The 16822-nt window shown below is 34.9% G+C and overlaps 1 protein-coding gene across 3 annotated transcripts in view; it reads right to left on the bottom strand.

The window, feature by feature from the left end:
* The window catches only part of LOC126756566 (photoreceptor-specific nuclear receptor), a 74249-nt gene that overhangs the window by 11284 nt on the left and 46143 nt on the right, over positions 1-16822 (bottom strand). The window contains exons 1-8 of one of the 3 annotated variants that reach the window (XM_050469742.1): positions 16003-16116; positions 12100-12214; positions 11937-11992; positions 11638-11874; positions 9075-9152; positions 8451-8656; positions 5871-6032; positions 2992-3156 (exon numbers count right to left, since the gene is read on the bottom strand). In XM_050469742.1, coding sequence (XP_050325699.1) covers positions 2992-3156; positions 5871-6032; positions 8451-8656; positions 9075-9152; positions 11638-11874; positions 11937-11992; positions 12100-12214; positions 16003-16108 — 1125 coding nt within the window. In that variant the 5' untranslated portion in view covers positions 16109-16116. Of the gene's footprint in view, positions 1-2991; positions 3157-5870; positions 6033-8450; positions 8657-9074; positions 9153-11637; positions 11875-11936; positions 11993-12099; positions 12215-16002; positions 16117-16822 lie in introns of those variants that run through there. The other 2 variants (XM_050469739.1, XM_050469740.1) reach the window with 2 other exon arrangements.

Here is a 16822-nt window from a genome sequence, read left to right as displayed (position 1 = left end):
ACCGAGAACATGTGGTCGACAAACGAAACGTGAAAATTACGACGTGAAAACTTGCGAAGATTACTACAGGGTCTCTGTCTACATACCTCTGCTGGATACCATCAAAGAAGATTTGGAAGCTCGTTTTTCACAAAAAGTTTTGGATAGTTACCAATTGAGTGTGTTGCTCCCAGAAAAAGCAAGTCTTTTAAAAGAAAGCGAAATCGATGATGATCGAGCATCCGATGCTTGCTAGAAAGATTCGGGAATCTTCTGGATGATGAAAAAAGCATACAAAAATTGAAATTCAAAGGTGAATTAAGCTACTGGCAATGTCACTGGCAGCAGCAACAAAAAATTGAAGGCAGAGAAATTCCAACTTCTGCACTGGAAACATTAAGAAAATGTGATGTTGACATATTCCCAACAATCCACACCTATCTCCGAGTATTCTGTACACTTCCCGTAACAAACGCGAGCTCTGAACGTTCTTTCTCTTATCTTCGCCGCATCAAAACATGGCTTAGGACGACCATGCTTCAAGAAAGACTAGTTGGATTAGCGTTGCTTCATACGCATCATGACATCGAAATCACCGCCGAAGAAGTCGCAAAACTTGGCAGTCATCGTTTTGCGTTATGAAACACGCAATGTAAAAGGATTTTTCTGTTTGAATTTTTAATAAAATGAGCCACTAAGTAATGCATGCATTTGGTTGACTTTTCGATTAAAACACTTTGTTTACCTTTGGAATTGATAATTTTTGTTTCGTAATTAGTACTGTATTTCTCTCGTAATAATAAGTTTGAAACCCAAATTGAATGATAAATTCAATCAACATTTCGCATATACACTCCGCCGCGTCGACTCCTCACGACACCTCCAATTAAAAAATTCAACCACGATCCGTGTCCACTCGATCGCCAGCGGTGACTAATCGTTCCCGGAATTGGAGTATCGCCACCTCGCCCGTCGATATCATATTTAATGAGTTTATATAATAAAATCAATAAATTTAAATTTAAATAAACTTGTTGAAAAACCAAATGTATAAAAATAAACTGCATGTTTTTATTTAATTTAACGCAGTGGTGAGTATACATTTGAAACACATTGGAAAGTTCCTTTCATGAATTGTTTTGAACAAGCAGCAGCTTTTACTTATTAAAAAACTGGAGGACCCGTTCACACTTTACTGTGGCTGACACATTGGCCTACAAAAAAATTGATAATAAAGCATTTGTTTGGGAGAAAATACTGTTGAATTTGGGCTCTGCACCAGGGAAATCCACCGTTGAAAAGACATTTGCTAAGTTGAAAAGAGGCGAAATGACCACACAGGGCAATGACGCCCTGCTTGTAAAGAAGCGAAAGCTCTGTACGAAGTGGGTGCCTCGCAAGTTCATAATCACAAAACAACGAATTGTTGATTCTGAGGAGTGTTTAAGTGCTCTTTAACATGGTTCCATCATTTCACATTGGAGTCCAATCGACAGTCAATCTAGTGGACTGCAGATGATGAATCGGCTCTCAAGCGTGTAAAGACGAAAAAGTCGGCTGGCATTCATCGTCTGATTACTGAGCCAGTTATAATCCATTGCACTGCGTATTTGGTTGCACTACTAATAAAAATATTTAGCAATTGTATTATTTTTTAGGAAGGATCAGTTTGAAATTGTACGCATATACATACTGCATCGTTTCTGTTTAAATATTCCTCGCTAGAGAGGTCCGATTATAAACGTGTCCGATCGCTGCTAAATTCAAAGTGCTATAGGAGAACCGCGGCCTCCGAAGCGCTATTTATAGGCACTATCCCGCCGCCCCGACCGCCATGTACCGTCTCACAACTTTTAAATTTGTAATATCTTCGAAAATATTCCTTTAAATTATACGCAGTAACGGGCCAAAAATGTCTATATTAAGTTAATAATGTATTTAAGGTATTTAATTGAATAAGTATTAATTATGTATTGGTTAAAATCGCTTCGAAAATTAGCCATTATTTGTCGTAAAAAGTAAATGACAAAAAAATGTTATTGTGGGATATCCATAAGAGATAGGCATACGAGGTGTGTTCAAAAAGTATGACGACAGTTTGCTGACAGTTTTCTTCGATTGCAGGGGCGTGGTGCATCATGAGTTCTTGCCACAGGGAAGAACGGTCAATAAGGAATATTACCTGCAAGTTATGCGCAATTTGCGCGAAGCAATCCGCCAGAAACGCCCAGATTTGTGGAAGAACAAAAATTGGCTTTTGCACCACGATAACGCCCCTGCTCACACATCGTTGCTTGTGCGCGACTTTTTGGCCAAAAACAACACACTAATGATGCCGCAGCCACCGTATTTCCCAGATCTGGCCCCCTGTGACTTTTTCTTGTTCCCTAAACTGAAGAGGCCCATGAAAGGACGACGTTACGCTTCTCTTGACGAGATAAAGACGGCATCGAAGGAGGAGCTGAAGAAGATAAAAAAAAATGAAGTGCTTCGAAGATTGAAAAAACCGTTGGCACAAGTATATAATATCTCATGGGGATTACTTTGAAGGGGACAAAATAGATATTCATGAATAAATAAATAATTTTTGAAAAAACAAAAAATTCGCGATACTTTTTGAACACACCTCGTATTGTTATCCATCGCGGAGTTTCTGTGCACCTTTCGAATGTGTACAATAAATCTCGGTAAATCTCGTAGGGTTCAGCCTGCTTTTTCAATGTAAACGTAGAAAATGTAATTACTTACAATACCACATTAGAAACCTCAAAAATAATAGTATTTCTCCACTATTTCATGGATTCACTTTGTTTAATACAATTTAAGTTTTACATACATGAGTTTGAATTATGATTTGAAATGTATTTTTTGTATTTATTGTAATTTTATTGACTTTTGACATAATAAGATAAGATGTCCATCCCCTGGTTCTAAGTTACCACCTATTAATTTTCAGCCAAATCGATTAAGCTTTTCTTCAGTTGTAAATAGTATTTGAGTTTTAGTACTTACATGGGCTTGGTCTTGCAGGTTTTCTATTTGCGCGGGGTCTTTGAGCCCCCGGGTTTCGGGCCGAAATAAAACTATTGCTTTCATGCATGCAAATTCAGCGGGATCAACTAGAACTGCCTTGTATTTGTAAAAAATTTCATGCAACGTCCGTACACTGGCGGCTACCTAGAAAATATTTAAATCTATTATCACTTATATTAGATATTATATTATCACATATTATTGACATGATTTAAAAACATTTATGTTTAAGAGTACATCTCTAAAGAATTGTTTCCCTTTTAATAGAGAAAGTAATGAAAGTTCTCTCCATTTTGTGTTCCTTTACTCTCGCAACAAAGTTTTTTATAGTTTTGTTCACATAACGGTTGTTTGTAAGTCCTAAAACTAAAAGAGTCAGATATAGGGTTATATATACCAAAGTGAACAGGGTGACGAGTAGAGTTGAAATCCGGATGTCTGTCTGTCCGTCCGTCCGTGCAAGCTATAACTTGAGTAAAAATTGTGATATCATGATGAAACTTGGTACGTATTCCTTGGTTCCATAAGAAGGTTAAGTTCGAAGATGGGCAAAATCGGCCAACTGCCACGCCCACAAAATGGCGGAAACCGAAAACTTATAAAGTGTCATAACTAAGCCATAAAGAAAGATATTAAAGTGAAACTTGACACAAAGGATCGTATTAGGGAGGGGCATATTTGGACGTAGTGTTTACTAAGTTTTTTGTACATATCTCGGAAACTACTATAGCTATGTCAACCAAACTCTATGGAGTCGTTTCCTTCAGGCATTTCCATATACAGTTCAAAAATGGAAGAAATCGGATAATAACCACGCCCACCTCCCATACAAAGGTTATGTTGAAAATCACTAAAAGTGCGTTAAATGACTAACAAAAAACGTCAGAAACATTAAATTTTACGAAAAAAATTGCAGAAAGAAGCTGCACTCAGGCTTTTTTTAAAAATTGAAAATGGGCGTGGCCTCGCCCACTTATGGACCAAAAACCATATCTCGGGAACTACTAGACCGATTTCAATGAAATTCGATATGTAACATTTTCTTAACACCCTGATGACATGTACAAAATATGGGTGAAATCGGTTAAGAACCACGCCTTTTTTCAATATAACGCTATTTTGAATTCCATCTGATGCCTTCTCTGTATAATACGAGTATATACATTAGGAACCAATGATGATAGCGGAATAAAACTTTACACAAATACGGTATTTGAAAAATATGTAAATGACGGATAATGAAATCTTGATTATCACTTTATCGTGCGAGAGTATAAAATGTTCGGTGACACCCGAACTTAGCCCTTCCTTACTTGTTATTACTGAAAATGATTTTCATGATTTGGAAAAACTACCCGATATTTGTATACACCGCGCGTCACCAGATTAGCACACCTTTATCAGCCTAATACAATAGCTTCTATTTTTTTGTTATTAGCTCTCAGCTACTTAATTGTTTTCTCAACTTCTCATCTTTGTACGAATAATCACTGGTAAAGAAATCGAACGCCAAGATCTGGATAAATGCTGATGTTAAAGTTAGCTCATCTACTATTTAAAGGCCAGGTAATATCGACCAGATTTTATTAATTTTTGCCAATAGCACATGCTATTAACTTGCCACATACTAAAAAAAATATTCCCTGGGTTTCATTAAGGTACATACAACAAAGATTCATATGGAGTAAAGTCATACGGATGTTCGAAAATACTGAAATTAGTTATAAGTGAGCTAGGCCAAGTTTTCGTACAATTGTACCTATTTAAGGCAAATCTTTATATTAGGTATATGAGGGCTAAGGGACGTTGACAGATATTTTCGGTCAAAAGTCAACTATAGATACAGGGGTCCACATATTCGGTACCTAGGTGCTTGAACAGCATTTATTGGATTTAGACGATTTTTCGTCATAAGGTGGCATACTTTAGGGGAATTATTAATGCTAAATTTTAGCCCGTTATATTAATTACTTCTTGATTTGTGTCCTGGATACTGAACGAATCAAGTGGAACTTAAAATTGTATATACATAGCTATATGGGTAGTAGGTGTGGTTGTAGTCCTAGTTTGCCCATTTTCACAATGTGACATAGGAACATCAAAGGAATGCTACGTACTAAATTTAGTCGAAATCGGTTGAGCCGGTCCCGAGATATGTGATTTCATAAACAGTGTTCAGTGCCACGCCTATAGTCTAATTTTTACACCGACTTTCTTAAAGCGCTCTTAGGTCATCTCAGAGATAAAATTTTATGTCTCTAGCGTATTCAGTTTTTGATTTATTGCGCTTTTAGTAATTTTTTACAGTACCGTTATATAGGGAGTGAGCGGGGTTATCCTCCGATTTCATCCACTCTCGGTAAGAGTTCTTATAGTTATCGTGCTCAGCAAATTTGGTTATTGTAGCTTAAGTAGTTTAGGAGATATGTATTTTAAACTTGTTAGAGGGCGGGGCCACGCTCACTTTTTCAAAACTTTTTTCCCACAAGTGCCTCTTGCTACTGCGATCCCAGTGCCGAATAATACTTCTACATATGTATATCTTAATTAAGTGCTTAGTTATGGAACTTTATGTGTTTTCGGTTAATAGCGATTTGTGGGCGTAGTCCGTTTAAACCCATCTGCGAACTCCTAATTTTTTTGTACTAGGGAGCTCACATATCAAGATATCTCGATTTTTACTCAAGGATTTCAACTTTTCTCGTCATCCTGATTATTTATATACATATGTATAACACTATATCTAAGGTTTTTAGGTGATACGTACAACCGTTAGGTGAACAAAACTATATAATACTCTGTAGCAACTGGTTGCAAGAGTATACTAATTAGTTACATACATATATACAAGTACTTACTTCTTCTTTAGTAACGCAATTCTCACTTTCTTGTGTGGTGTCATAATTATTGCAGTGTTCTGAAACTGAGAATAAAGTGCATCCAGTAGGGTCTAAAGGAATGCACCATTGAATGGCGTTGAGTAGAAAAAGATCCGACCATGATTCTTCTAAGAGAATGACCTAAAATTACATACAGAGAAAACATAATATCTTATACATATTGTAAATAAAAGCAGGAAAAAAACGTTAATTTCGGTTGCACCAAAGCTTTAATACCCTTCACAAAGATAAAAAATTCCCTACAAGAACTTGATAGTTTGTATGGCAGCCATATGATGCACATATTTCTCCGATCTAAACAATTTCTTCAGAGCTGGAGTGTTTTCGTCCATTCGGACAACATGACCTAGCCAGCGTAGCCGCTGTCTTTTAATTCGCTGAACTATGTCAATGCCGTCGTATATCTCATACAGCTCATTGTTCTATCGAATGCGATATTCGCCGTAACCAACGCGCAAAGAACCATAAATCTTTCGCAGAACTTTTCTCTCGAAAACTCGCAACGTCGACTCATCAGCTGTTGTCATCGTCCAAGCCTCTGCACCATATAGCAGGACGGGAATTATGAGTGACTTATAGAGTTTGGTTTTTGTTCGTCGAGAGAGGACTTTACTTCTCAATTGCCTACTCAGTCCAAAGTAGCACCTGTTGGCAAGAGTTATCCTGCGTTGGATTTCCAGGCTGACATTGTTGGTGGTATCTACGACTTCAAAGTTATGACTGTCAACAGTGACGTGAGAGCGCGATGACTGTTTGTTTGATGACAGGAGATATTTCGTCTTGCCTTCGTTCACTGCCAGACACGTTTGCTGTACTTCCTTGTTCAGTCTGGAGAAAGCAGAACTAACGACGCGAGTCTTGAGCCCGATGATATTGATATCATACGCCTGCAGCTGTACACTCTTATAAAAGATTGTACCTGCCCGATTAAGTTCTGCAGCTCGAATTATTTTCTCCAGCAGCAGATTGAAGAAGTCGCACGATAGGGAGTCACCTTGTCTGAAACCTCGTTTGGTATCAAACGGCTCGGAGAGGTCCTTCCCGATCCTGACGGAGCTTTTGGTGTTGTTCAACGTCAGTTTACACAGTCGTATTAGTTTTGCGGTTACAACTTCCCGCACTAAAGGATACAACACTCTCTCTATCCCCTTCAGCTAAATACTTGGGGGTGGAAATTGACACCAAACTGTCCTGTAAAATAAATATAGAAAAAATATATACGGCCTGCTATACTTGCAAGAGGTTCGTCAGCAAGAACTGGCGCTTAAACCTAGTATAATCATGTGGATGTACATATACGGCTATCATAAGCCCTATACTTACGTATGGAGCTGTGATATGGTGGCCAGCGTAAAAGAAACAATACAACATTAGGAAATTAAATGGAATATAATGAGCAGTATATGCAGGTGTTACTGGTGCAAACAAGTCTTGTCCGACTGACCTGCTTAATACGATCCTGTATTGACGTCTATATTCACAAAATAGCAGGGACACTTTCGGCAACGAAAAAGCAGACGAGTTGGCAAAGGCAGGAGCTTTCCTTAACGAATTCGAGGCAGAGCTTATATAAAGTCCGCTAGGATCGATCAAAGGAGAGATCAATATACCATTTCAACAAGTTTCAAATAACAGACGGAAAAGCATAACAAAATACCATATAGCTAAACAGTTATGGCCGACATATGACAAGAAAAGAACTAACGACTCATTAAATAGGTCCAGGAAAAGTATCTACAGAGTAACTGCTACCATAACAGGGCACTGGCATTTTAAAATGTCTCATAAGGTTAGCCATTTATCATATTACAGTCTTACTTCCTATAGTGAACTTCCATATAATGAATCTTTCTATATTTAGTGTTAATTTCGAAGACACAGATTGTGTATTTTTGACTCTTTATAATTAATTTTTCAGTTCAGAGTTCAGATTATTAAATATTTAAAAAAATTAAGGAGTGATTTTAAAAAATACAATGCACAATTAACTCAACTGAATAAGGAAAATTCTGTTATGGGCATATACCTCAATGTTGATATTGGAGTGAAGATCTGGGACAGACTGTCCGATGAAGATATGCTCAGCGACCTTCTAGAAAGTCGCGGAGTTCCAGGTGTACTTGGCTATAGTCAAACAAAAATGTAATAAACAATATTTCTACTTTTACATATACAGAGAACGATAAAGACGATTTGGCTGTTAATAACGAGCAGACAATAAAGAGGTTTTACCTACATAGGTCAAGTTTCTCCATCAGCATTATAGTCTCTATATAGTGAAGTAATTTTCATATCCCGTGCGAATTCACCATAGGAAAGTTCGATTGTATAATTGATTAATTGTTAACTATTATTACAATTTCGCTTTAACCACTTTTCAACATTTTCTTAACATAAAGATTACTTATTATATGTAAGAATAAGATATCAGATTGAGATTTATGTTTCAAAAAATGCCATTTCATTGGTCATATATGTATACTATATTGTTTTGCCAGTATCAGTAATCACTAAAGCTTTATTTGTTAACAAGATTACCTGATCTCGAAAGGACAGACTCGCAAAACTTGGTAAATTTTTTGCCCACTTTACGGCCATAAAGAGGAGGCGAGCACTGGTTTCATAAACTGTCTCATGTGGCTGAACGTACAAGTTTTGTGGTACAAATGTCGGTATCGTGAAATGACAATCTAGTTTCTCGTTTCGCAGAGGCTCTTCATCATTGGTAACATCGATGGAGTCATCTTAAATACATAAATTTATAGAAATGAAATTTTTTAAAACTATAATAAAATATTGTTTATTTAATAACGCACGTCAGAGCCATAAAAGTCTTAAATTTTCTGATCTGATTGTTTTTCAAAACAGAGCTTCTCGTGAACTATGCAGTGGTTTGAACAATGGCATGTGTTCACACATTAGTATATAATTTTATAGTTATATATTTATTAATTTTAATGTTCTAACCATCATTTTGCTGTAAAATTTTTTATAAATAAATCAAAACTAGGAAAAAAGTGTTTAAGGGCTTCTAGTATTAATTTCCAAAATAATAATCTACTTGCAATTTGCGTGTTTCTATTTATAAAAATAATGAAAACTTTGTACACTCGTAGTTCTGTGTGGCTGACGATATAAGCATATATTTATAACATTATTTACCATCATTATCATTATCATGAACAGAACTGGTCGAACTTATGGACGAAACACTTCCTCCTACAGGATTTTTATCTAAAACTTAAATAAAGGTAAACTCGTTAAGAAATAAATAATATTGCGAGCAAGTATATATTTTTGACAAGTTAGTAAATACATACAGTGCGCCAAATAAATATATAGGACAATACTTAAATGCAATAGTAATACATATCGTCACCTGAAATGCAAAATAACGTAACATCACTTTTCGTAGGTTTACAGGAGAAGCAAAAAACCGTATAAAAAGAAAACCACTTGAGATATTGAAACAAAATTTTCAAATCTGAATTAACATGAACCTATAAGTATATTTTAGAAAAAAATAATGAAAAAATTAAGCAAATTTTATAGTAGGTGTCTTACGTTATTTTGAATTTTCATTTCTGAAACAAAAAAAACGTATGATCAATGTAAATTTGTATAAAAATTAAAAATTTGAATATTAATACTTTTTTTTTAATTTTAAATAAAAACAGTTGCAAGTTTTTTATATTTCATGTTATTTTTATTATTAATATGTACATAAGTACCAGAAAAAATTTTAATATTTCAAGCTAAAAAATGTGGAAAATGTTTAATTATTACTTATTAAATAACTAATTATTCAAAAGGTATATTATCATAAAAGTAATAACAGTCTACTGGAATTAAAGCTTCTAGGTCCTGCAGATGTTGCCATTTCTTCTTAGTTATTGTTAAACTTTGCAATAGAATAGGCTGCTGAAATCCTAAAAAAGCACGGGTCTGATTACTTGGATCATTGAGTCGCTAAAACGAACTCTGGCGGCTGACCCATATTCCGAGGAGTTGTGGGTGGGAAGAAGCCGTTGGAGAAAAGTTACAGTGAGCTTCTTCATGGATGGATCAAAGGTGGAGGGGTCTACTGTCAGGAGCTCTCTATCAACTCCAGTTTCTCCAACTTCCTAAGTATTACAGTGTCTTCCAGGCCGAGATTGGAGCCATTAAGGTAGCAGTAGATTTACTACTCCGGAGTGCACCCTGCTTCAGAGGAGTGACCGTCGACTCAGATAGCAGAGCGGCGATTCCAGCCTGAACTCATTAACAATTAGAATTCAGAGCTTCGAAGACCATTCGCTATCAGTAGCATCCCTTTGTGATAAGAATGATCCACAGCGGAATTGAAACATGAGCTAGCAAGAAGAGTCTTACCAGACGCCATCTGCAGAAGCTATATGGAAAGAGATTAGGTGGAAACAACTCAACACTTCCTTCTTGGCTGTCTTGAGTTAGGAAGGTCAGGACTTAATCACTTGGCGGGAAGCGTTTTGTTAATTTATAAGTTCGAACATAGGAGTTCTTCTTTCTATGGCCTCACAAAGGACTACATATCTTCATATATGATATAGTAGTCCACGTTCGATTGATTACAAAAATCATATTTAAGTTTCAACTTAAAAAAAATAAACATAAAAAAAAAATGAGAGACTATTAAAACAAAAAAACTGAATTTACTACTTTAGTTGATACGTTATTTTGTTTAACAAATCAAGAATGAATTTTTTTGAATTTTTAATATTTGTTTTTTGATCGTTAATGATGTATTAATATGATGTGGTGAATCGTAATAGTCTCAATTTTGAATAAAATTTTGCATTTCCGATAAACATTTTACCGCTATTTTGGTTTTTGTTGCGTTCTGAAATATCGTTCTGAATATAATAGGTTGTCAAAAAAGTCTTGCGGTATTTTCGCTAGTTGGCGCTGAAAGCGCGTAGTTCTAGTTTTATTCGTCGCATCGGGTCATGCTATACCTTTTTGGAAAGCTCATTTCACGCGCTAACACGTGTTTGATTGATTTCTTTTAAGTCGTTCGTGAGTTATAGCGTCGCAAACATGGAGCAAAATAAAGAGAAAATACGGCATATTTTACAGTACTACTACGATAAAGGCAAAAATGCATCTCAAGCCGCCAATAAAATTTGTGCAGTTTATGAACCCGATACAGTTTCCATTTCCACCGCACAGCGATGGTTTCAACGTTTTCGTTCTGGTGGTCGAAGATGCGCCATGCTCCGGAAGGCCTGTCGTCGAAAATTGCGATAAAATCGAAAGAGACCGGCATAGTAGCAGCCGTAGTATCGGTCAAGAGCTGGGCATGAGTCATCAAAAATTCATTTCAATTTCAATAAAAAAAAAAAATTCAATAAAAATACCGCAAGACTTTTTTGACAACCCATTATCTTAAAAAAGGGTTGTATTACTGTAAGATAAAGCGAAAAACGGTTGTCCCATATAATTATCTCGCGCACTATACTTTAGAAACAATGTGAATATTTGTATGATACGGTTATTATTGAACTAAGTATTAATTAAAAATGCAATCGGAAAACCGTTTTAAAATTTATATAATTATGTATATGAAAGTATTTTAATATATTACAAATATTATAATATTATAAACCAGGTCAAAAAACAATCTTTATTTTCGTATTTTGATCAAAATAAATTACTTATTTGAAAGAGTATTATGTGTGTATAATATAATACGCAGTAGAATATGTACCTGTATCAGATATGGGGGAACTCGGATCTATTGAATTTGTACTACTTGAGTTTGTAGACACAGAGACTGTTCCATTGGAAAGATCCATTGAGGTCGTATAAGAATTATCTTTGGAAAATTGTAGATTGTTGTTAAATACAGAGAAACCGCCTGCCTGTGATACATTTGACGAAAGCTGTAAGGCCTTTGAAATGTGATTGTGATGTAATCGCCGATTTGTCGGAAGATTCGATAAAGCTGAAATACCAGATTAAATTCAACATATTCTCAAGGGTTGTGCATAAAAAATATCAATTTACAGGGAGGTGGTAGTAGGCCAGGACCATAGCATGGAGGAGATAATAGAACTGGTGGTCTGAAATATAATGTATAGCAAAAATGTAATTGAACGATGAAATTGCTCAAATTGAAAATATTACATTATATTGAATGTATGCTCATTTGTATAGGTAAACATCTTACCCAAATACTCCAACGGCTACGGCCGCTTCCCGCAAAGCTCGCCCGTGTTCCATCTCCCGCAGCGTCTCAGGACGTATAGTGGCTGTGTTTCGCGGCTGTCGTTCATTTTGCACTGCTGTAATTGGAAAATAAATGAATTCGGAATGTGTTAACCACACACAGCACTTATAATGACTTGTCATCGAAGTTCCAAGTGAATACACCCTGTAATCTAAATGCACGGCATGATAGCAAATATTAAGCCTTAAAGGTGAGAAAATATACACGTTACATACGCTATCTACTCCGTAATTTCAATATGCGCTGCTAGACATGCTGATTTTGAACGAGTTTGCATGAGGAGATGTGTAATTGTTTTAAGGTCACGTGCCACCGCCACTGGCCATTTAAATGTTTAAATAGGTTTAAGCATAGGAATGACATCCACTTTAGTTCTTTGTTATTTATATTATTTATGTACATATGTACATATATCCGCACATTCCTTGAGTTTTTAGACTAATGATAATTGACATTACAATGACATACTTATACTACATATGTTTAGCTTTGTGAAGCCGACTTCAGTGGTTTGAGAGGACTTAATGGGAATATTTTACAATTTTGCCTATTTTGTATAAAATTCAAATGAAATTAGAGAGAAACTTATAGTATTTTTAACACCAAACGACATAACCATAGTTAAGAATACATGCCCACTTCATGCTGACCGATATACCATATACAGTAGAGTGATTCAAAAAAAAATTTTTTTTTTTCGTTTCGTACTCGGAAAAATAGGTTCCTAGACACCTCTAAGAAAGCCTCTCCAAACATGAGTTTTTAATTGTAACGAGAAGGTCCTCCTACATACAATTTTCTATTTTTTCTTATTATCAGATAGAAAAATTTATATCTCGCTTCCAACTACTTGAAAAAATATCTTGTTCCTTAGATTTTGTAGGAAATTGAATGCTCTACAAAAAAGGTCTACTATGATTTTTTCGTAAACCCAACCGTTTAAAAGATATTAAGTTAAAGTTTCATTATTTTTGGGAAAATTTTTTTATTTCTTATGAATTTTATAACTCAATGAAAAAAATCATTATGAATAAGATTTTTGGAGAGGCTTTCTTAGAGGTGTCTAGGAACCTATTTTTCAGAGTATCAAACGAAAAAAAAAAATTATTTTTTTTTGATCCACCTTAATATGCATTGATGTTTGACGATGAATATCTCGTAAACGCTTAACTTAATCGAAAAATCATAAGAGACAATTTTTATTGAGCAGTAAATTTCCTACAAAATTATGAGTTTCATCATTCATAATAATTTTTTTTTATTGAGTTATAAAATTCATAAGAAATAAACAATTTTCCCAAAAATAATCAAATTTTAACTGTTAATATCTTTTAAACGTTTGGGTTTACGAAAAAATCATAGTAGACCTTTTTTGTAGAGTATTCAATTTCCTACAAAATCTAAGGAACAAGATATTTTTTCGAGAAGTTGGAAGCGAGATATAAATATTTCTATCTGACAATAAGAAAAAATAGAAAACTGTATGTAGGAGGACCTTCCCGTTACAATTAAAAACTCATGTTTGAAGAGGCTTTCTTAGAGATGTCTAGGAACCTATTTTTCCGAGTACGAAACGAAAAAAAAAAATTTTTTTTGAATCACTCTAATATACAGTGTACCGTAAACTAAAGGGAATTTTGGCTGGATGTATAGGTTTTATCCATTTTGGTCATTTCCATATATTATTACTGTAGAAAGTTGCTCTGAGGTGGTATATCTTTAAGGCATATTTTTCAAATTTGACAAAAAAATTATGAATTTAAAATTACGTTTTTGGTAAACAGGCTTACAGCCCAATTCTGAAAAAACCTCTCAACTGAGTGGAGAGGAAAAATTTGAGAGATTTCTTGTGAGGCATATTTTGTGAGGCTATTCTTGCTCAAACCTCATAAGAAAAAAGCTTAAAAAAGTCACCACGTGAGGTAAAAAGCTTTTTGCTGTCAAACAGCTGTTTTAATAAAAATAAACAAACAAAAACACAAATGGATAATACAGATATGTATGTATGCGTCTGTGCTTGAGGGTGAAACATTCCCAATATGGGTACAATCGATTGCGCCGATTGTGCCCTTGATCCCAAATTTCGTGTAGAATCTTTAAGAGAAAATTTATTTTTTTATTTATATTTATTTTTATTTATTTATCTTACCCCTTCTTTGTATCTGAAATATCCTGCGCGCTTGAAGGGAAATAAATTTCACTGCCCTTAACATCCATAATTAATTTCGAAATAAAGTGCAGAGCTCTTGACACAGAGGACTGGCTCATAGAGGGCATATAACTATTACCAACGCATTTTTGGTAAGAGCCATGCCCGTAAAAATACAAACACGCCAGGAAACGCGGATCAAAAGATATACTCGACTTCTGCACATCATGCGGCACCAATTCACCTATGAGTACTTTGCATGGCGATTTTGGGAATCGCAATGTACATATTTATAAATGTTGTGTCTTGCATAGTAAAAGGATCGCTTTTGTCTCGTAAACCCTTCAAAATTTTCCTCCTACCCCCCGATTCCTCCTCCTCAACAATTGCCGCATACACAAGAACAGTTCCTCCATGCTAGTTATAACATTCAAATATTTTTTAAAAAATGTCAAATATTGATGTAAAACAAAACAAACACAGATATTTGTGATAATAGTGAGCATTTGAGCTTTTGAATTTTCGCCAGAATAAGGTAAACCTCACTATAGTGAGAAACATCACTGTAGTGAGGTTATTGAATTTTGTGAGGGCATGAGAATAGGGCTGTTAGTTGCACTTGTGGCTAGATTTCGCCTATTTTCAACAATATAACAAATGAATTTCGAGGCAATATTACGCACCTAATATGATGAATTTGGTCAGGTAGTTACCGGGTAGTAGGAATAGGAATTCATCCAAAGGTGGGCAGTAGCATTAATTTCCATTTTTTATACTACATGCTCCTATGACGGTTTTTTGTATCATATAAAATGCGATATTTAATGCTACTGACGTATTGATTTAGTGAGTATGTATGGCATTTTATAGGCCTTCTAGGCGAGGAGCACGTTCACCGGATTAATTCAAATTTTTATTTTTTAATTTGACTGATAGTTTTTATTATTCAATGCATTATGCATATTTTCTCTTGTTACTGCAGGAAATTTCTTTTCAACCTCGTTTAGGCGCTTGACCATGTGGAAATCCAATTGAAGATGATAGCCAATTCTAAACTTCTTCTTTTTGTCACACAGGAATTTTTCTTCCCATCCATGGACCTTATTCCATTCATTCTTAAACTCAAAAGCAAATTTTTTTTATCGTATTTTTTTTTTAATTCAGAGTTGTCCTTAGCATAACCAGTACGTTTTTAGCTCTCTTTTAAGTGAATGATTTTTTCCATCAACAGAAATTAATCGAAATATTGTACAAGCTGAGGTGAGTAAAAAAGATGACGTTGAGCGTGCTCCAACAAAATTTAAACATATTGTTAATAATATTAACACAAAACAAAAAATATAAAATAGCAACAACAAAAACAAATTCAAAGAAACTCCAACAATAGTAACAAAAATAATGAAGCTAACAAGAATAAAAAGAACAAAACATGATAAGGCGCACAAGGCGCAGTCCAGAAGCATATTTGATGAATAAACTGCTTGCGAAAGATTACTGCAATTTTTCTAAAATAATTGTTCACGCTTTTAAATGATACCTTAATGCTAGCTTAACTAAATTCGACTACTAACCTTATGTCCACTTAAACTAACAAAATCAATATCTTTTTGCCCTTCATATACTTACATACATACACAAAAAAATACTTTCACAATTAATACACAAATTTTAGCAAAATACAAAAAAATAACCACCTGAGCTTGATGGATTCATGGTTAGACCCTCATGTACGAAAGGTTGACGCAATTGTTGATGTAAATCCGTTAAAAGAGATGATGTTGGCCGCCAGCGTAAGTCCATACAACAGTGGAAAGAGAAATGCTTCGCAGTTAGTTTCGATGGTTGGTTCTAATCCAGAAGTAGTATCAACATTTAAAAAAAAATATCGAATGTGATACTAAAGTACCTTTTCCATAACCCCAGAAGCAACTGGCAGATGCGAAATTTTAGTTAAGTAACAAGGTTTACGATTGGAAACTGCAGGCATAATCGGTAGCACATATGTATAGGTACGTGGTTCGCAGGCACAGGGGTTCCGCCCATAGGCAGAAATTCAAAAAATCCGACTTAGAATTTTTTTGATAAAATGTATACAAATTGCCTCTAAATGGTCGAATCTTCTTATTTGTAAACCGGTTTCCGCTGAAAATCTAACGGTACTTTATAAAAATAGATTTAAAAGCATGAACAAAGCGCATCTGAACTTTGGTCTGCTAATTGTTCTGGTTAACAAATTACAATTATTTTTAATGGATTCTGAAGTTCAACTTTATTTTATCTTATGAAATTAATTAAGACTAACCTGATTCGTGTTTTTTTTTTATAACTATAGTGAAATTGGTGTTTTATATTACAAAAAATGGATCCTAAAGCATTTCGTGTGTTAATAAAGCATTGCTTTTTTGGGGAAAATACTGTTGAATTTGGGCTCATAGTCCAGTCATTTAAGCTTAAATTAGGTAAGAATTTCGGATGCCATATACACATTTATATGTCTGTAACAAGTATTTACAG

This window comes from Bactrocera neohumeralis, chromosome 4, assembly GCF_024586455.1.
Source record: "Bactrocera neohumeralis isolate Rockhampton chromosome 4, APGP_CSIRO_Bneo_wtdbg2-racon-allhic-juicebox.fasta_v2, whole genome shotgun sequence".
Lineage (NCBI taxonomy): Eukaryota > Metazoa > Arthropoda > Insecta > Diptera > Tephritidae > Bactrocera > Bactrocera neohumeralis.
This window is presented reverse-complemented; position numbering and strand designations above follow the sequence as displayed.